Source organism: Oncorhynchus keta, chromosome 21 (genome assembly GCF_023373465.1).
Source record: "Oncorhynchus keta strain PuntledgeMale-10-30-2019 chromosome 21, Oket_V2, whole genome shotgun sequence".
Classification (NCBI taxonomy): domain Eukaryota; kingdom Metazoa; phylum Chordata; class Actinopteri; order Salmoniformes; family Salmonidae; genus Oncorhynchus; species Oncorhynchus keta.
The window spans coordinates 37,430,631-37,452,891 of record NC_068441.1 but is presented as its reverse complement, the minus strand read 5'-3'; the positions used below and the strand labels follow the sequence as shown (position 1 = coordinate 37,452,891).

General features: G+C 46.1%; 2 protein-coding genes across 3 annotated transcripts in view; one reads left to right on the top strand and one right to left on the bottom strand.

Moving 5' to 3' along the window:
• Positions 1 to 17,755, bottom strand: part of LOC118399700 (serine/threonine-protein kinase WNK2-like) — a 68,057-nt gene extending 50,302 nt beyond the window's left edge. For both annotated transcript variants that reach the window (XM_052473811.1, XM_052473812.1), the window contains exon 1: positions 16,125 to 17,755. In XM_052473811.1, coding sequence (XP_052329771.1) covers positions 16,125 to 16,802 — 678 coding nt within the window. In that variant the 5' untranslated portion in view covers positions 16,803 to 17,755. The remainder of the gene's footprint in view (positions 1 to 16,124) is intronic.
• Positions 1 to 22,261, top strand: part of LOC127910360 (uncharacterized) — a 295,811-nt gene that overhangs the window by 130,788 nt on the left and 142,762 nt on the right. The gene's annotated exons all lie outside the window — the stretch shown is intronic.

The window sequence follows — 22,261 nt, the reverse complement described above, 5'->3', positions numbered from 1 at the left end:
AAGAGCAGAAAGTAAATAAATAAAAACTGTGGTGATGAGGTAGGTGAAAATGGGTGGGCTATTTACCAATAGGTTATGTACAGCTGCAGAGATCGGTTAGCTGCTCAGATAGCTGATGTTTGAAGTTGGTGAGGGAGATAAAAGTCTCCAACTTCAGCGATTTTTGCAATTCGTTCCAGTCACAGGCAGCAGAGTACTGGAACGAAAGGCGGCCGAATGAGGTGTTGGCTTTAGGAATGATCAGTGAGATACACCTGCTGGAGCGCGTGCTACGGATGGGTGTAGCCATCGTGACCAGTGAACTGAGATAAGGCGGAGCTTTACCTAGCATGGCCTTGTAGATGACCTGGAGCCAGTGGGTCTGGCGACGAATATGTAGCGAGGGCCAGCCGACTAGAGCATACAAGTCGCAGTGGTGGGTAGTATAAGGTGCTTTAGTGACAAAACGGATGGCACTGTGATAAACTGCATCCAGTTTGCTGAGTAGAGTGTTGGAAGCGATTTTGTAGATGACATCGCCGAAGTCGAGGATCGGTAGGATAGTCAGTTTTACTAGGGTAAGCTTGGCAGCGTGAGTGAAGGAGGCTTTGTTGCGGAATAGAAAGCCGACTCTTGATTTGATTTTCGATTGGAGATGTTTGATATGGGTCTGGAAGGAGAGTTTGCAGTCTAGCCAGACACCTAGGTACTTATAGGTGTCCACATATTCAAGGTCGGAACCATCCAGTGTGGTGATGCTAGTCGGGCATGCGGGTGCAGGCAGCGATCGGTTGAAAAGCATGCATTTGGTTTTACTAGCGTTTAAGAGCAGTTGGAGGCCACGGAAGGAGTGTTGTATGGCATTGAAGCTCGTTTGGAGGTTAGATTGCACAGTGTCCAATGACGGGCCGAAAGTATATAGAATGGTGCCGTCTGCGTAGAGGTGGACCGGCTCGGAAACCAGATTGCATAGCGGAGAAGGTACGGTGGGATTCGAGATGGTCAGTGACCTGTTTGTTGACTTGGCTTTCGAAGACCTTAGATAGGCAGGGCAGAATGGATATAGGTCTGTAACAGTTTGGGTCCAGGGTGTCTCCCCCTTTGAAGAGGGGGATGACTGCAGCAGCTTTCCAATCCTTGGGGATCTCAGAGGATATGAAAGAGAGGTTGAACAGGCTGGTAATAGGGGTTGCGACAATGGCGGCGGATAGTTTCAGAAATAGAGGGTCCAGATTGTCAAGCCCAGCTGATTTATACGGGTCCAGGTTTTGCAGCTCTTTCAGAACATCTGTTATCTGGATTTGGGTAAAGGAGAACCTGGAGAGGCTTGGGCGAGGAGCTGCGGGGGGGCCGGAGCTGTTGGCCGAGGTAGGAGTAGCCAGGCGGAAGGCATGGCCAGCCGTTGAGAAATGCTTGTTGAAGTTTTTGATAATCATGGATTTGTCGGTGGTGACCGTGTTCCCTAGCCTCAGTGCAGTGGGCAGCTGGGAGGAGGTGCTCTTGTTCTCCATGGACTTCACAGTGTCCCAGAACTTTTTGGAGTTGGAGCTACAGGATGCAAACTTCTGCCTGAAGAAGCTGGCCTTAGCTTTCCTGACTGACTGCTGATATTGGTTCCTGACTTCCCTGAACAGTTGCATATCGCGGGGACTGTTCGATGCTATTGCAGTCCGCCACAGGATGTTTTTGTGCTGGTCGGAGGCAGTCAGGTCTGGAGTGAACCAAGGGCTGTATCTGTTCTTAGTTCTGCATTTTTTGAACGGAGCATGCTTATCTAAAATGGTGAGGAAGTTACTCTTAAAGAATGACCAGGCATCCTCAAATGACGGGATGAGGTCAATGTCCTTCCAGGATACCCGGGCCAGGTCGATTAGAAAGGCCTGCTCACAGAAGTGTTTTAGGGAGCGTTTGACAGTGATGAGGGGTGGTCGTTTGACTGCGGCACCGTAGCGGATACAGGCAATGAGGCAGTGGTCGCTGAGATCCTGGTTGAAGACAGCGGAGGTGTATTTGGAGGGCCAGTTGGTCAGGATGACGTCTATGAGGGTGCCCTTGCTTACAGAGTTAGGGTTGTACCTGGTGGGTTCCTTGATGATTTGTGTGAGATTGAGGGCATCGAGCTTAGATTGTAGGACTGCCGTGGTGTTAAGCATATCCCAGTTTAGGTCACCTAACAGAACAAACTCTGAAGCTAGATGGGGGGCAATCAATTCACAAATGGTGTCCAGGGCACAGCTGGGAGCTGAGGGGGGTCGGTAGCAGGCGGCAACAGTGAGAGACTTATTTCTGGAGAGAGTAATTTTCAGAATTAGTAGTTCGAACTGTTTGGGTATGGACCTGGAAAGTATGACATTACTTTACAGGCTATCTCTGCAGTAGACTGCAACTCCTCCCCCTTTGGCAGTTCTATCTTGACGGAAGATGTTATAGTTGGGTATGGAAATCTCTGAATTTTTGGTGGCCTTCCTGAGCCAGGATTCAGACACGGCAAGGACATCAGGGTTAGCAGAGTGTGCTAAAGCAGTGAGTAAAACAAACTTAGGGAGGAGGCTTCTGATGTTGACATGCATGAAACCAAGGCTTTTTCGATCACAGAAGTCAACAAATGAGGGTGCCTGGGGACATGCAGGGCCTGGGTTTACCTCCACATCACCCGCGGAACAGAGAAGGAGTAGTATGAGGGTGCGGCTAAAGGCTATCAAAACTGGTCGCCTAGAGCGTTGGGGACAGAGAATAAGAGGAGCAGGTTTCTGGGCATGGTAGAATATATTCAGGACATAATGCGCAGACAGGGGTATGGTGGGGTGCGGGTACGGCGGAGGTAAGCCCAGGCACTGGGTGATGATGAGAGAGGTTTTATCTCTGGACATGCTGGTTGTAATGGGTGAGGTCACCGCATATGTGGGAGGTGGGACAAAGGAGGTATCAGGGGTATGAGGTCACCGCATATGTGGGAGGTGGGACAAAGGAGGTATCAGGGGTATGAGGAGTGGGACTAGGGGCTCCATTGTGAACTAAAACAATGATAACTAACCTGAGCAACAGTATACAAGGCATATTGACATTTGAGAGAGACATACAGCGAGGCATACAGTAATCACAGGTGTTGAATTGGGAAAGCTAGCTAAAACAGTGGGTGAGACAACAGCTAATCAGCTAGCATAACAACAGCAGGTAAAATGGCATTGACTAGGCAACGGGGCCGACAGATAAAACAAACAAGCAGAATGGAGTACCGTGATTAATGGACAGTCCAGCGTGCATCAGCTATGTAGCCAAGTGATCAGAGTCCAGGGGCAGCGGTGGATGGGGCAGGGGGGCTGGACTGGTGAGTGTTATCCAGGTTAAAAAAAAATAACAATGACTAAATAGCTTGTAGCTAGTTATCTGGTTAGCTTCTGGAGGTTCTTGAGTGTGTTCTAAAAATTAAAAATAATAGCGATTCCGTATCACATTGGGTGAGGCAGGTTTCCGGAAGGTATAAAAAAAATTTAAAGTCGGGAAGAGATAGAAAGTACATATGGGCCACTGCGATGCAGACGGTTAGCAGGCCTGTGCTAACAAGCTAACAGATTAGCAGGCCGGGGTAAACAAGGTAGTAGTTAGCGGACCTGGGCTAAACAAGCTAGCAGTTAGCATGCCGAATTAGCAAGCAAGGAGATAGCGAGGGCTAGAGAGTTAGCCTTTGGAGGACGTCGCGATGGGGTGAGTCTGTTTATTCCTCTTCATGCAGTGACATCGATAGACCGGTCGTGGATCCGGGTATAGAAGCCCAGGAGTATGCTAGGAACACAGGAGCTCTGGCCGGGCTAGCTTCAAGCTACGTGGGTGGAAATGCTAGCCAGAAGTAATCAACCAGGGTTGCGGTTTAGCGCGATAGCTAGTTGTGAAGATCCAGCTGAAAAAAAATGTTCAGTTTGCGGAGGGAATCCGGGGATAAAAAGATAAATAGGTCCGTTATGCTCTGGTTAGCGTCGCGTTGTTCGAACTGGCGAGAGCTTTCCGAGCTAAAGGTTAGCTGGTGACCGGTTAGCTGAAGACCGCTAGCATAGCTGGTGGTTTGCTGGCTAGCTTCAGTTGAGGGGTTCCGGTTCTGAAGTAAATATAAATACTTTAGGAAAAGTAGCTACATTGGGTGAGGCGGATTGCAGGAGAGTATTTGGAAGCTTAGGTTTAGCAAAATGTTTTTAAAGATATGCGAAGAAAAATATCTAAAACGAAAAAGAGACTATATTTACAGATATTTACAGAGAGACGATACCACAGGACGACTTACTGCTACGCCATCTTGGAGTCAATGGGAACATTTGCCCAAGCTATTTAGGAGGGATATCACACCTGGCACAAATGATTGTCTCGTTCTATTTTTCCTGCTGAGGGGTGCCCTATACCTGCGCCCAGAGGGGAGTAATTCAAAGTCCAGGTACAGGACCCCTCTGTGTCTGAAACTACTGAATATCTCCCTCTCCCTTGGCTTAGTTCTGGAACCACAACACATATTCTGACTCACCTGCTTGTGCACTGAAACAGTGTATTTACAGGCATAGCCGAAGGGTGCATATGGTAGGCTGTGTATACTGCATGAATTGTTAAATTATGATGTCACATCCATACACAGATTTGTGAAATGTATCAGATGCCAGTGAACTAGTCTCTTGCTCTCTCAGCTGTCTCTGCTCTGACACTAAACTCCTCTCTCAGCTGTCTCTGCTCTGACACTAAACTCCTCTCTCAGCTGTATCAGCTCTGACACTAAACTCCTCTCTCAGTTGTCTCTGCTCTGACACTAAACTCCTCTCTCAGTTGTCTCTGCTCTGACACTAAACTCCTCTCTCAGCTGTCTCAGCTCTGACACTAAACTCCTCTCTCAGCTGTCTCTGCTCTGACACTAAACTCCTCTCTCAGCTGTCTCTGCTCTGACACTAAACTCCTCTCTCAGCTGTCTCTGCTCTGACACTAAACTCCTCTCTCAGCTGTCTCTGCTCTGACACTAAACTCCTCTCTCAGTTGTCTCTGCTCTGACACTAAACTCCTCTCTCAGCTGTCTCTGCTCTGACACTAAACTCCTCTCTCAGCTGTCTCTGCTCTGACACTAAACTCCTCTCTCAGCTGTATCAGCTCTGACACTAAACTCCTCTCTCAGTTGTCTCTGCTCTGACACTAAACTCCTCTCTCAGCTGTCTCAGCTCTGACACTAAACTCCTCTCTCAGCTGTCTCTGCTCTGACACTAAACTCCTCTCTCAGCTGTCTCTGCTCTGACACTAAACTCCTCTCAGCTGTCTCTGCTCTGACACTAAACTCCTCTCTCAGTTGTCTCTGCTCTGACACTAATCTCCTCTCTCAGCTGTCTCAACTCTGACACTAAACTCCTCTCTCAGTTGTCTCTGCTCTGACACTAAACTCCTCTCACAGCTGTCTCTGCTCTGACACTAAACTCCTCTCTCACCGGTTTCTGCTCTGACACTAAACTCCTCTCTCAGCTGTCTCTGCTCTGACACTAAACTCCTCTCTCAGTTGTCTCTGCTCTGACACTAAACTCCTCTCTCACCGGTTTCTGCTCTGACACTAAACTCCTCTCTCAGCTGTCTCAACTCTGACACTAAACTCCTCTCTCAGTTGTCTCTGCTCTGACACTAAACTCCTCTCACAGCTGTCTCTGCTCTGACACTAAACTCCTCTCTCACCGGTTTCTGCTCTGACACTAAACTCCTCTCTCAGCTGTCTCTGCTCTGACACTAAACTCCTCTCTCAGTTGTCTCTGCTCTGACACTAAACTCCTCTCTCACCGGTTTCTGCTCTGACACTAAACTCCTCTCTCAGCTGTCTCTGCTCTGACACTAAACTCCTCTCTCAGTTGTCTCTGCTCTGACACTAAACTCCTCTCTCACCGGTTTCTGCTCTGACACTAAACTCCTCTCTCAGCTGTCTCTGCTCTGACACTAAACTCCTCTCTCAGTTGTCTCTGCTCTGACACTAAACTCCTCTCTCACCGGTTTCTGCTCTGACACTAAACTCCTCTCTCAGCTGTCTCAACTCTGACACTAAACTCCTCTCTCAGTTGTCTCTGCTCTGACACTAAACTCCTCTCTCACCGGTTTCTGCTCTGACACTAAACTCCTCTCTCAGCTGTCTCAACTCTGACACTAAACTCCTCTCTCAGCTGTCTCTGCTCTGACACTAAACTCCTCTCTCAGTTGTCTCTGCTCTGACACTAAACTCCTCTCTCACCGGTTTCTGCTCTGACACTAAACTCCTCTCTCAGCTGTCTCTGCTCTGACACTAAACTCCTCTCACAGCTGTCTCTGCTCTGACACTAAACTCCTCTCTCACCGGTTTCTGCTCTGACACTAAACTCCTCTCTCAGCTGTCTCAACTCTGACACTAAACTCCTCTCTCAGTTGTCTCTGCTCTGACACTAAACTCCTCTCTCAGTTGTCTCTGCTCTGACACTAATCTCCTCTCTCAGCTGTCTCAACTCTGACACTAAACTCCTCTCTCAGTTGTCTCTGCTCTGACACTAAACTCCTCTCACAGCTGTCTCTGCTCTGACACTAAACTCCTCTCTCAGCTGTCTCTGCTCTGACACTAAACTCCTCTCTCAGTTGTCTCTGCTCTGACACTAAACTCCTCTCACAGCTGTCTCTGCTCTGACACTAAACTCCTCTCTCACCGGTTTCTGCTCTGACACTAAACTCCTCTCTCAGCTGTCTCAACTCTGACACTAAACTCCTCTCTCAGTTGTCTCTGCTCTGACACTAAACTCCTCTCACAGCTGTCTCTGCTCTGACACTAAACTCCTCTCACAGCTGTCTCTGCTCTGACACTAAACTCCTCTCTCAGCTGTCTCTGCTCTGACACTAAACTCCTCTCTCAGCTGTCTCTGCTCTGACACTAAACTCCTCTCTCAGCTGTCTCTGCTCTGACACTAAACTCCTCTCTCAGCTGTATCAGCTCTGACACTAAACTCCTCTCTCAGTTGTCTCTGCTCTGACACTAAACTCCTCTCTCAGCTGTCTCAGCTCTGACACTAAACTCCTCTCTCAGCTGTCTCTGCTCTGACACTAAACTCCTCTCTCAGCTGTCTCTGCTCTGACACTAAACTCCTCTCAGCTGTCTCTGCTCTGACACTAAACTCCTCTCTCAGTTGTCTCTGCTCTGACACTAATCTCCTCTCTCAGCTGTCTCAACTCTGACACTAAACTCCTCTCTCAGTTGTCTCTGCTCTGACACTAAACTCCTCTCACAGCTGTCTCTGCTCTGACACTAAACTCCTCTCACAGCTGTCTCTGCTCTGACACTAAACTCCTCTCTCAGCTGTATCAGCTCTGACATTAAACTCCTCTCTCAGCTGTATCAGCTCTGACACTAAACTCCTCTCTCAGCTGTCTCTGCTCTGACACTAAACTCCTCTCTCAGCTGTCTCTGCTCTGACACTAAACTCCTCTCTCAGTTGTCTCTGCTCTGACACTAAACTCCTCTCTCAGCTGTCTCTGCTCTGACACTAAACTCCTCTCTCAGTTGTCTCTGCTCTGACACTAATCTCCTCTCTCAGCTGTCTCAGCTCTGACACTAAACTCCTCTCTCAGTTGTCTCTGCTCTGACACTAAACTCCTCTCTCAGCTGTCTCTGCTCTGACACTAAACTCCTCTCTCAGCTGTCTCTGCTCTGACACTAATCTCCTCTCTCAGCTGTCTCTGCTCTGACACTAAACTCCTCTCTCAGCTGTCTCTGCTCTGACACTAAACTCCTCTCTCAGCTGTCTCTGCTCTGACACTAAACTCCTCTCTCAGCTGTCTCTGCTCTGACACTAAACTCCTCTCTCAGCTGTCTCTGCTCTGACACTAAACTCCTCTCTCAACTCTCTGCTCTGACACTAAACTCCTCTCTCAACTCTCTGCTCTGGCACTAAACTCCTCTCTCCACTGTCTCTGCTCTGACACTAAACTCCTCTCTCAGCTCCTCTTGTGACACCCTAAAACGTTCTATGCAGCAGTACAGAAAATTGACCGCAAATGGACCAAACCCAGATCTGACCTACAGAAACGTGGGGGGTCATTTTTCAGTCCGGTGAAAATGTGGAGAATAGAGTTGTATTAAACACAATGGTGCCAAAGACACATCAATAGGCACAATGTCACTATCATTAATGCATGGCTTTGATTTTAGAGTAATTTGCGTTAAGGGGGCTGAATAGCTGAGAGCTGAGTTTTTGTTAATACACAGCCAGTCAAAGCAACTGTGAAAGTAACTGTAGCTATACCCAACTATACACAGAGTCACCCATTTAGCTGCATGGAGTCTGTATGAAGACTTTGCTTGGACTGTCCAAACGAAACCCATGATGGTAGTGATTATGACTCTACCTTGTTTGGTAAAGTAGGACACACACACAGATAGCCCTGGATAAACAGTCCCTTCCTCCTCTCTATTATGCAGTCCCTATCCCCCACCCACTCTCCAACTGAAGATAAGCCAAACAGTGGTGGCCCAAGACACGGCCTGGCCCCTGGTCATTCAGCAGCACCAGACCAGAGCACAGTGAACTGTAACTCTCCATCCATTCCCTCATCTGTCTCCCCAGTCCTCTCAGTAAAGGGTACGGCCATCCCTCAATGTGCCAGTGATTATATACACCATGCATCAGACCACAGCAGCAACAGGCAACAAAGACATCCAGGGGCCTGGATTATATCACTGTTCTGAAGCAGAATTATTCAATAAAAGATTGTGAAGCTCCACAAAAACATTTTATTATTCTACTTGCTCTGTGCTGTGGGGATTTTGTTTATTCTATGGCAACAGGCTGTCAGGGAAAGAGAGAGGAGGGAAGGAGAGAGTGAGTAGGGAGGGAGAGAGAGTAGAGAGTAGTGAAGGAGAGAGAGAGTAGGGAGGGAGAGAGAGAGAGATAGTAGGGACGGAGGGAGAGAGAGTAGGGAGGGAGGGAGAGAGAGATAGTAGGGAGGAAGAGAGAGTAGGGAGGAAAGGCAGAGATAGTAGGGAGGGAGGTAGAGTAGGGAGGGAGGGAAAGAGAGTGGAGAGGGAGAGATGGGAGAGCAGGGAAGGAGGGAGAATTTGACATACATGTCACCCAAGATACTCTAAAGGAATTGCATCAAAACAATGGATCTGTATTGGTTTGTGACTACATACTCTGCAAGAACAGACCTCAATTAGTCCTGGTAGGCTGGCATACTGACTGTTCAGAGCAAGGTTATTATAGTTTTGTGATTCAATATTATTTTTTATAACTATTCATATTTAGATGTTTTTTATTTATAGTAGTTTTAGTTTTGGGGACTATGCGTGGGAGGCTAGGAACCATTTACAGTGCCTTCAGAAAGTATTCACACACCTTCACTTTTCCACATTTGGTTGTGTTACAGCCTGAATTTAAAATGGATTAAACTGAGATTTTGTGTCACTGCCCTACACACAATACCCCATAATGTCAACGTGGAATTATGTTTTTAGAAAAGTTTGTAATTAAAAATGAAGCTGAAATGTCTTGAGTCAATAATTAGAGATGACTTCCTCATCTCTGTACCCCACACATACAATTATCTGTAAAATCCCTCAGTCGAGCAGTGAATTTAAACCACAGATTCAACCACAAAAGAAGGAAGCCTGTACACAATACAAATATTCCAAAACATGCATCCTGTTTGCACTAAAGTAAAACCACAACAACAAAAACATGTTTAAATTACCTGAATAATCAGCGTTATGTTTGGTGCAAATCCAACACAACACATCACTGAGTACCACTCTTCATATTTTCAAGAATGTTGGTGGCTGCATCATATTATGGGTATGCTTGTCATTGGCAAGGACAAGGGAGTTTTTTTGGGGGGATAAAAATAAACGTAATTGAGTTAAGCACAGGCAAAATCCGAGAGGAATGTCTGGTTCAGTCTGCTTTCCAACAGACACTGGGAGACAAATGCACCTTTTAGCAGGAAAATAATCTAAAACACAAGGCCAAATATACAATTGCTTACCAAGACAACATGGAATGTTCCTGAGTGGTCTAGTTACAGTTCTGACTTAAATCGGCTTGAAAATCTATGGCAAGACTTGAACATGACTTTCTAGCAATGATCAACAACCAACTTGATAGAGCTTAAATAATTTTTAAAAAGTATAATGTGCAAATATTGTACACAGCTGTAAACACTGTCAAAGGCATCCATAGACTTGGATAGGCATAACATCTCTGTATCTGTGTCACGATGGTATCAGTGACAGGATGGGCAGCGCCATTGAGGCCATTTCCATCTTGAAATAGTCCATTTTCTTCTTCAAAAGTAAAATTCATTTGCTGATCCCTCCTGATGACCCAGCTGTCCTGATTCTAACCTGGGTCATCAGGAGGGATCAGACAATGAAGTTGGAAGTCCTGCCCAGCTGACTAAATCAAAATGGCAAAAGTCCTCAATGGCCCTGCTCATGCTAACAAATGATTATTGCCACTAGAGGACTCCATACAACTCCATAGTCAGGACATAGGTTTGTTTGGGTTAAAATTATGAATCAATCCTAATGTGACTTGGATTTAAAGGATAACTCCCTGGACTGGTGCAATAAATATAGTGGAAGGAAACTCCCAGGTTTACTCCAATCCAATGCTTTATTTTACTTTAGTAGATGTACCTTTATCTGACAGAAAGAGAGGGGAAAAAAGACTAATTAAGTCATGGCACATTGAATATGTTATGTTTATGTCATTGTAAACATGTATGTCTATCCAGAGAGACATCAGGGATTGTAACATACTCTGTTTCACGGAAACATGGCTCTCCCGTTATATACTGTCGGAGTCGGTCCAGCCATCTGGATTCTCAGTCCATCGTGCCGACAGGAATAAACATCTCTCCGGGAAGAAGAAGGGCGGGGATGTATGTTACATGATTAACGACTCATGGTGTAATTGTAATAACATACAGGGACTCAAGTCCTTTAGTTCACCCGAACTAGAATACCTCACAATTGAATGACAACCGTATTATCTCCCAAGAGAATTCTCTTCGGTTATTGTCACAGCCGTGTAAATCAAGCCGATACCACGATGGCCCTCAAGGAACTTCACTGGACTTCGGGCAAACTGGAAACCATGAGGCTGCATTTATTAAAGCTGGGGATTTTAACGAAGCAAATTTGAGGAAAAGTCTTCCTAAATTCTGTCAGCATATCGACTGTAGCACTCACACTGGGAAAACACTCGACCATTGCTACTCCAACTTCCGGGATGCATACAAGGCCCTCCCCCGCCATATTTTCGGAAAATCTGACCACAACTCCATTTCACTCCTCCCTTCCAATAGGCAGAAACTCAAACAGGAAGTTGGTCGCTGGTCTGACCATTCGGAATCCACGCTTCAAGATTGTTTTGATCATGCGGACTGAGATATGTTCCCGAATACCTTCGGGGGAATAATATTGACGTGTACACCGAGACGGTTACTGAGTATATTAATAAGTGTATAGGAGATGTGGTACCCACTGTGACTATTAAAACCTACCCTAATCAGAAACCATGGATAAATGGCAGCATTCGCACTTAACTGTTAGCGCAAACCACCGTATTTAACCATGGTAAGGTGACTGGGAATATGGCAGAATAATAACAGAGTGGTCATTCCCTCCGTAAGGCAATCAAACAGAGTCGCAATTCAACAGCTCAGACATAAGATGTTTGTGGCAGGGTCTACAGTCAATCACAGACTACAAAAGGAAAACCAGCTATGCCGCAGACACTGACGCCTTTCTCCCTGACAAGCTAAACACTTCATCGACCGCTTTGAGGATAACACAGTGCCACTGACGCGGCCAGCTACCAAGAACAGTGGGCTCTCCTTCTCCGTGGTTGACGTGAGTAAGACATGTAAGCGTGTTAACCCTCGCAAGGCTGCCGGCCCAGACGGCATCCCTAGCGACATCTTCAGAGCATGCGCAGACCAGCTGGCTGGTGTGTTTACGGACATATTAAATCATTCCCTATCCCAGACTGCTGTCTCAACATGCTTCAAGATGGCCACCAATGTCCCTGTTCCCAAGAATGCAAAGGTAACTGAACTAAATGACTATCGCCTAAGGATCAAATCACCTTTAAGGATCAAATCACCTCTACCTTACCTGCCACCCACTTCAATTTGCTTACCGCCCCAATAGGTCCACAGACGATGCAATCGCTGTCACACTGCACACTGCCCTTCCCATCTGGACATGAGGAATACCTATGTAAGAATGCTGTTCATTGACTATAGCTCAGCATTCAACACCATAGAACCCTCCAAGGTCAACATTAAGTTCAAGGCCATGGATCTGAACCCTGTCCTGTGCAATTGGGTCCTGGACTTCCTGATGGGCCGCCCCCAGGTGGTGGTAGGAAACAACACCTACACTTCACTGATCCTCAACACTGGAGCCCCACAAGGGTGCGTGCTCAGCCCCCTTCTGTATTCCCTGTTCGCCAATGACTGCATGGCCATGCACGCCTCCAACTCAATCATCAAGTTTGCAGATGACTCAACAGTAGCAGGCTTGACTAACAACAACGATGAGACAACCTACAGAGAGGAGGTGAGGGCTCTGGGAGTGTGGTGTCAGGAAAATAACCTCCCACTCAACGACCACGAAACAAAGGAGATGATCCTGGACTTCAGGAAACAGCAGAGGGATCACCCCCTGATCCACTTCGACGGGACACCAGTGGAGAAGGTGGAAAGTTCTTCGGTGTACACATCACAACAAACTGAAATGATCCACCCACACAGAGAGTGTGGTGAAGAAGGCGCAACAGAGTTTTGCTTGTCACCTGAAACCTTCACAAACTTTTATACATGCACAATTGAGAGCATCCTGTTTGGCTGTTGTGGCATCTGCACTGCCCACAACTGCAAAGGCTCTCCAGAGGCTTGTGCGGTCTGCACAACGCATCACTGGGGGCAATCTACCTGCCCTCCAGGACACCTACAGCACCCGATGTCACAAAAAGATCATCAAGTACAACAACCATCCAAGCCACTGCCTGTTCACCCCGCTATCATCCAGAATGCGAAGTCAGTACAGGTGCATCAAAGCTGGGACCGAGAGACTGAAAAACAGCTTATATCTCAAGGCCATAAGACTGTTAAATAGTCAACACTAGCACAGAGGCTGCAGCCTACATACACAGACTTGAAATCATTTGCCACTTTAATAAATGGAACACTTGTCACTTTAAATAATGTCACTTTAATAATGTTTACATATCTTGCATTGCTCATCTCATATGTATATACTGTATTATATACTATACTCAGTCTATGCCGCTCTGACATTTCCGGTCCATATATTTATATATTCCTAATTCCATTCCTTTACTTAGATTTGTGTGTATTAGGTATTTGTTGGGAAATTGTTAGATATTACTTGTTAGATATTACTGCACTGTCGAAACTAGAAGCACAAGCATTTCGCTACACCCGCAATAACATCTGCTAAACACATGTATGTGACAAATAACATATTTTATTTGAGTATGTGTGTACACATACCCCCTTTTACCTCTTCCAGGTATTTCCACAGTCCACATGGGGCACTTAGTGCTCTGCCAGGTTGACCCTTCGGCTGGACAGTGACCCCAGACACAATCTTCGAAGAAAATAAGCTATATTTCTGAAGTACTGTGGTCAAGACTCTTGCTGGATTCATCAGTCTGGCATCTTCCTGGTGTCCTGCTGCTCCATGGCTGTACTCTCTGATTTGCTCATGTTAAAAAAGACTCTGCTTCCCTCTAGGGCCGGGACGATACCAGCATTGCGGTACTTGTTAGTAAAGTGGCAACCAGATTTTTTTTAAAACCTAATGTTGTAAACAAACAAAATGATGTTGTCATCCAGTCACATTTATTCATTTTCCAAGCTATAGTACACAATATTTTACATTCAGCAGGTTTTTGAAGGACCAAACAGTTGGTCCTGTTTTCATTTTTTGCATTGGAAAAAAATACTGCGATACTGGTATTGTCACAGACTTACTTCCCTCATCAGTGGTTCCATGTCTTTTGAGCGAAGTTCCAGAGACGCACTTGGATCCATCTTGGCAATCTGCTGCAAAGGTTATGTGGAAGTTGGATGCCAAAGGATTCAGTATGCATACGAAGCGCTCACGCAGCGACTTCAGGAGGACCTGTGCCAACAGTTTTGCAATAGTAGTTGACTGCAAGTGCGCTTCAAGGTTGAGAAGGCACGGCACCACATCAGACAGCGACTGGCTGTCAGTTTGAAATTCTCCATGACATTGGATTTAGGTTAAAGGTTGGCTGAAGAAAAAAAGTTCCCTAAAGTTGGTGACATTTTGCAAATCAAATCAGTTTTCCACATTGATTTAACGTCATCACATTAAATTGTTTTGTTGAAATGAAGTGGAAACAATGTTGATTCAATGTAATTTCAACAACATCTATGTGACAACGTTGGATCAACGTGGAAAATGGATTGGATTTGCAAAAAGTTATCAACATTGTTTTTTTTGCCAACTTTTAACCTAAACCCAATGACATGGTGAAATGTTTTGTTGACTTGAAGTAGAATTCACGTTAGTTGACAACTCAACCAAACGCAGCAGCTACTCTTCCTTGGGTCCACACAAAACATGAAACATGACATAATACAGAACATCAAAAGACAACAGCTCAAGGACAGAACTACATAATTGTTCAAAATGGCAAAAGGCACACGTAGCCTACATATCAATACATACATACAAACTATGTAGGTCAAATAGGGGAGAAGCGTTGTGCCGTGAGGTGTTTATCTCATTTTTAAAACCCGGGTTTGCTGTTCACTTGAGCAATATGAGATGGAACAGAGTTCCATGCAATAATGTCTCTATATAATACTGTATGCTTTCTTGAATTTGTTCTGGATTTGAGGATTGTGAAAAGACCCCTGGTGGCATGTCAAAACATTTTAGAACAGTGTTTTACCGCAAATTGCATTATGGATCACTCACGCGTAGACCTAGCGCCTTGTTCACATTGCTGCACCAAATTGTGAAGAAATAATAGTTTATCAACATTTTAAGCAAAACATTCTTATCTGTTCCATCAGCTTTATTAATTGTTACATCATATACCTCCATTACACTACGTTGATATGCATTGTGGAGATTAAGAAGTGAGTATATGCAATGTACACTATAAAATAAGTGGGTATACAGTGTATACTTGCGTTTACCCTCATATTACCACCAGTCACTCTGTCAGTGACAGTCTGTACACTGACTAAAATCCCCGTACAGGAAGAGGGGAAATTGTAATCCCTGACATGCAGATTAAAAATGCATGCAACTGGAATAGCACTGGTTCAAGTGGTGGCACCGACAATAATGTCAGTGTGTCTGTGCAGTGGTAGGCCTATCATAGAAGTAAGTCTATGACTTCAATTAAATGTGATATGACCAATAACCAAAGAGTGGCAGGAACTCAATTCATCCTTGTGCGCTGACAACTATTAATAAAGGCCAAATACAGTGCAAAATGTATGTCAGACATAAAATAAGGTGTTATTACCTCTTTATAAAATAGCTATAGTGTTATACATGTTGCAGTGAGGCTATCATCTGGATATACATTGGGGTCCAATAATTATTGATATTGATGAGCAAAAATAAATAATACAAATACTGAGCTATATTATATGTTATAAAAAATGGATGTTATACTAATACAATTGCTCAGAGAAAGATATTCAGTTTAACAAGTAATAAAACAAAATCTAAAAAAGATATGGGTCAAAATGATTGTCACCCGTTTTCAGTACTTGAGACCAGCACCCACACTTGCGAGGATAACGACAGACACTGAGTCTTTTTCCTAAATGTTTTATGAGATTGGAGAACACACTGGGAGGGATCTTAAACCGTTCCTCCATACAGAATATTTCCAGATTCTTGATATCTTTGTCTGAGCTTATGTACTGCCCTCATCGATTCAAACCATAGGTTTTCAATAGGGTTCAAGTCCGGAGACTGAGATGGCCATTGCGAAATATTGATTTTGTGGTCAATTAACAATTTCTTTGTGGATGTTGATGTATGCCAAATACATGACAATGATAGGCTGAATACATTTTATTCAAATTGTAAAACAACGTTATATTACCTGAAGTTCACACCAAGCGACTTCTAACCAGGTGTCTGTGTCCAGACCTTTGTAAACAGTCTTGAAAGACCCTCTCCCGAGCTCAGTATCGAACTTGAGAAACCGGCCCCCGGGTGAGGTGGACACGGCTTTCATCTCGTTCTCATCCTCGTTTTCATCACTCCCAGCTTTCCCAGTGGTATCAGGCGACGGTTCAGCTGCATCATCTGGTTTGGGCTCGGCCACGCTCCTCACCTTCTCCTCATCCGCGCTCACGCTTTCAGTTGCGCTGTCCTTCTGCCCCACTTGGCTCTCGGTGCTCGAGCTCTCCTGGACTTGGAAAGCCACGCGTGGTCCAATCGCGAGGGTTCGGGTTCGGTCCACGATGGTGCGCAGGTGGACGCTGAGCACTGGAGTGCTGTTACCGCATTCTGGCGCGTCCAACGCTTGGTCGTCCGCGTCCGAAAACCACAAACTTCTGCGAATGAACCTCTGGCGGACGAGTCCCCGGTAGTCCGATAAGGGAAACGCGCTCTGGTCGCTTGCCCCACGCAGCACTGCCGTTTCTATGTTGACATTCCGCTGTCCACCGTTCTCATAGATAAGCCTATTGTCATTGATGTCAGAGTCTAAATTGGGCACCGAGGAGAATGTGGATCCAAGTGGCGGGTCCGAGCCCGAGTCGTCCCCGGAATCCATCCCCGGGAAATGTTTAGACACTTACCGGTGACATTCAGAGGCGATTACTATTATTGTCCTTCCCCAGCGGCGAGGGAGTGCATACCTTCAACGTTCGCCTGCACTGACGCAGATACGAAGCTATACTATCCCTAAAATAATAATCTCACTTGAGATATCTGGCATATTTATAAAATACCAATTGACAAACTCTTATAACAGGTGCAATGGTGCCACTGCTTGATTTAATGCGGCTCAGCTTATCACAAATCCAGCCAGCCAGCCAATTGAAATGTTGCATTAATAAATTACAATGTAATTCATTCCTATTTTATGCAGTTTATTGCAACATTGCTTTCTTAACTGATCAAATTGGTTACAGTTTAGAAGCAGAACTCGTGGTAGGTAGAAATGCTACAATAAACACTCACGGATAGTTGTCGTGCCAGGATAGTTCCGTCTCTCTCTAATCCCTCAAAATAACCATGTAAGTGTCAGGTGCGCAGCTGTGACCGCTATAATCTTAGGCTATCGGATCCCGTAGCTGGTTATTGAGTATTCATTACAGTTTTTTTCTTGGTTTAAAAGCAGAATGAAGTCAGGGACGGCATCGTCCCCATCGCATCACTCCGTTAACTATTCGCCTCCGCTGGGGAGAAGTTCTGTTCAGCGGTGTCCGGGAGCGGAATTAGAAGCGATCAGATTGTTTGCTCACTGCGGCACGGTATTCTCCCAGTGTGGATGACGTGCTCAGAGCATTTTACCGTTCGTTCGGGCTGTATTTCTGCGGTGTCTCTCTCAAATTACACTTTCCATTGCAAGGAGACAATTCAATTTAAAGACACACATCCACGACCTTAGCAACAACACATATCCGATAAATGCACACGTTTTTATGCGGTAGCTTTCAGCCTCCGTGACAGGGGTTGTTATGGACCGACCACCACTCTGTATCCTCCCATCCTATGCATGACGCTGACTTCCCCTATTCTCGGCAGAAACCTGCAAATTATAGCCAATATGTGATCATTATAGAATAATTGCCTATTATTTTATATTCTACTGAATTTAACTCAACTAGAATACTAGAATATAACTTGAATATAATCGAATGTAATATAATTGTAATAAAAATCATGCAAATGACCACTGATTAGAAATAGCTGTCAAGCCCTGGCCTTAGTTATCTTTGTTTTCTTTATTATTTTGGTTAGGCCAGGGGGTGATTTATGTTTTTCTTGTCTAGGGTTTTTTGTAGATTTATGGGCTTGTGTTCTTTCAGGTGTCTAGGTAAGTCTATGGTTGCCTGGATTGGTTCTCAATCAGAGGCAGGTGTTTATCGTTGTCTCTGATTGGGAGCCATATTTAGGCAGCCATATTCTTTGGGTATTTTGTGGGTGATTGTTTCCTGTCTTTGTGTTTTCTGCACCAGTTAGGACTGTTTCGGTTTTCACGTTTATTGTTTTGTAGTTAGTTCATGTGTTTTGTAGTTAGTTCATGTTAAGTGTCTCTTATTAAAGAACCATGAACTATAACCATGCTGCGTTTTGGTCCGCCTCTACTTCCCAGTGTCACGCCTTGGTCTTAGTATTTTGTGTTTTCTTTATTTATTTGGTCAGGCCAGGGTGTGACATGGGTTATTGTGGTGTGTTTTTTGTCTTGGGGTTTTGTGGGGTGTCTAATTAGTCTATGGCTGCCTGAGGCGGTTCATATTATTATCGTTGTCTCTGATTGGGAGCCATATTTAGGCAGCCATATTCTGTGAGTGTTTCGTGGGTGATTGTTCCTGTCTTTGTGTTTGCACCAGATAGGGCTGTTTCGGTTTTCGTTATTTCATTTAGTTTATTTTGTAGTTTCTGTATGTTTAGTTTTTCTTAGTTTTTCTTTCATTAAAATCTATCATGAATCATCACCACGCTGCATTTTGGTCCGATCCTTATTCTACCTCTTCATCAGAGGAGGAGATAGAAGAACGGTGTTACAGAATCACCCACCACACCCGGACCAAGCAGCGTGGTGACAGGCAGCGGCAGCGAAAGGAGGAACGGACATGGGAGGATGAATTGTTCTGAGAAGGACCCTGGGATCAGCCTGGAGTATATCGCCGCCCCAAAGAAGAACTGGAGGCGGAGAGAGCTGAGAGGCGCTGGTATGAGGAGAAGCAACAGCGGCAGCAGGAGCAACAATATCGGGACTACACTACTTGGGAGGAAATAGACAGGTGGGCGGTCGACCCAGGGAGAGTACCGGAACCCGCCTGGGATTCGCTGGAGCAGTGCGAAGAGGGTTATAGGAGAATGGAGTTGGAGAGACAAGCACGACGGCGCAGAAGAAAGCCCAAGAGTCAGCCCCAAAAATGTATTGGGGGGGGGGGGGTTCAGGGAGAGTGTGGCAGAGTCAGGAGTCAGACCTGAGCCAACTCTCCCTGTTTATCGTGAGGAGCCAAGGAGGAGACCAGAACCAGAGCCGGTGTTAGAGGTGAGCGAAGCAGAGATTGTGAAGGAGTTAATGGGGAAAGTGGAGGAGAGAGTAATAAGGGAGTTGCTAGTTTGGTGCTTTAGATACGATATTCGCCCGACGGAGCGTGTCGGGATTTAATGGCACCTGGGTCAGCGCTCCATACTCGTCCTGAGGTGCGTGTTAGTCGGCTGGTGAAAATTGTGCCAGCCTCACGCACTAGGCCTCCTGTGGACCTACCTAGCCTTGCATGTCCTGTGCCAGCCCTGCTCTCAGGCTCTCCAGTACACCTTCACGGTCCGGTCCATCCTGTGCCACCTTTACACACCAGTCCTCCGGTGGCAGCTCCCCGCACCAGGCTTCCTGTGCGTGTCCTCGGTCCAGTACCACCAGTTCCAGCACCACGCACCAGGCCTTCAGTGCGCCTCGCCTGTTCAGCGCAGCCAGCGCTTTCCTCCTCTCCTGTGCTGCCGGAGTCTCCCGCCTGTTTAGCGCAGCCAGAGCTTTCCTCCTCTCCTGCGCTGCCGGAGTCTCCCACATATTCAGCGCTGCCAGAGCCTTCCTCCTCTACAGCGCTGCTGAAGTCTCCTGCCTGTTCAGCGCAGCCAGAGCTGCCAGCCTGCATGGAGCAGCCTGAGCTGCCAGCCTGCATGGAGCAGCAGGAGCTGCCAGTCTGCATAGAGCAGCCAGAGCTGTCAGTCTGCATGGAGCAGCCAGAGCTGTCAGTCTGCATGGAGCAGCCAGAGCTGCCAGTCTGCATGGAGCAGCCAGAGTAGCTAGATCCACCAGTCAGCCAGACTCTTCCAGATCTGCCAGTCAGCCAGACTCTTCCAGATCTGCCAGTCAACCAGACTCTTCCAGATCTGCCAGTCAACCAGACTCTTCCAGATCTGCCAGTCAACCAGACTCTTCCAGATCTGCCAGTCAACCAGACTCTTCCAGATCTGCCAGTCAACCAGTCTCTTCCAGATCTGTCAGTCAACCAGACTCTTCCAGATCCGCCAGCCAGCCAGGATCTGCCGGAGCCAACTACCTGCCTGAGCTTCCTCTCAGTGCTGAGCTTCCTCTCAGTGTTGAGCTTCCTCTCAGTGCTGGGCTTCCCCTCAGTGCTGGGCTTCCCCTCAGTGCTGGGCTTCCCCTCAGTGTTGAGCTGCCCCTCAGTCCCGAGCTGTCCCTCAGTCCCGAGCTTCCCCTCAGTCCCAAGCTACCCCTCAGTCCAGAGCTGCCCCTCAGTCACGAGCTGCCCCTCAGTCACGAGCTGCCCCTCAGTCACGAGCTGCCCCTCAGTCCAGTGGGGTTCTGGGTGAGGACTACTAGGCCATGGTCGGCGGCGAGGGTGGACTATCCCAGGACGCGAGGGGGAGGAAGGAAGACATTTATGGAGTGGGGTCCACGTCCCGAGCCAGAGCCGCCACCATGGACAGACGCCCACCCGGACCCTCCCTATGGTTTGGAGGTGCGTCCGGGAGTCCGCACCTTAGAGGGGGGTTCTGTCACGCCTTGGTCTTAGTATTTTGTGTTTTCTTTCTTTATTTGGTCAGGCCAGGGTGTGACATGGGTTATTGTGGTGTGTTTTTTGTCTTGGGGTTTTGTGGGGTGTCTAATTAGTCTATGGCTGCCTGAGGCGGTTCTCAATCAGAGTCAGGTGATTATCGTTGTCTCTTGATTGGGAGCCATATTTAGGCAGCCATATTCTGTGAGTGTTTCGTGGGTGATTGTTCCTGTCTTTGTGTTTGCACCAGATAGCGCTGTTTCGGTTTTCGTTATTTCATTTAGTTTATTTTGTAGTTTCTGTATGTTTAGTTTTTCTTTCATTAAAATCTGTCATGAATCATCATCACGCTGCATTTTGGTCCGATCCTTATTCTACCTCTTCATCAGAGGAGGAGATAGAAGAACGCCGTTACACCCAGGAAGAAAGCCGTGACAATAGCTTGTTCTTGATGGGCGAACATATATATTGTATTCATTTTAGATAAATTCAACAGAATACAATATAATATAACAACATAGAATAGATTGGAATGAAATAGAATAGTCTGCTAATTATAGCCTTAAAGTGTTCATCGATGAGTAATTCCCAATGGGCAAACACCGGTCATTTCAATGAAATTACATTGAACCAACATGGAATAGACATTGAAACGACATCTGTGCCCAGTGGGATGTATGTTCTTGATAGGCTATAATATATATTTCATTCAGTTCAGTACAGTTATTCCGTTATTATTTCTTATTGGCACCAATCTGTTGGATTTAAACATGACGAGTGCTATTTTTGCCCGTGCAGAGTGTTCCACGTGTATGGAGAGTTACAGTGCATTCGGAAAGTGTTCAGACCCCTTCACCTTTTCCTAATTTTGTTACGTTACAACTGTATTCTAAAATGGAATAAATTATTAGTTTTTCTCATGAATCTACACACAATACCCGATAATGACAAAGAAAAAACTTCTTTTAAAAAATGGTTGCAAATCTATTAAAATTAAGACAGAAACACCTTATTTACACAAGTATTCACACCCTTTGCTATGAGACTCGAAATTGAGCTGGGGTGCATCCTGTTTCCATTGATCATCCTTGAGATGTTTCTACAATTGGAGTCCACCTGTGGTAAATTCAATTGATTTGACATGATTTGGAGAGGCACACACCTGTCTATATAAGGTGTCACAGTTGACAGTGCATGTCAGCAAAAATCAAGGCATGAGGTTGAAGGAATTGTCTGTATTGCTATGAGAGAGGATTGTGTCGAGGCACAGATCTGGGGAAGGGAATCAAAACATTTCTGCAGCATTGAAGTTCCCCAAGAACACAGTGCCTCCATCATTCTTACATGGAAGAAGTTTGGAACCACCAAGACTCTTCCTAGAGCTGGCCGCCCAGCCAAACTGAGCAATAGGGGGAGAAGGGCCTTGGTCAGGGAGGCGACCAAGAACCTGATGGTCACTCTGACAGAGCTCGAGAGTTCCTCTGTGGATATGGGAGAACTTTCCAGAAGGACAACCATCTCTGCAGCACTC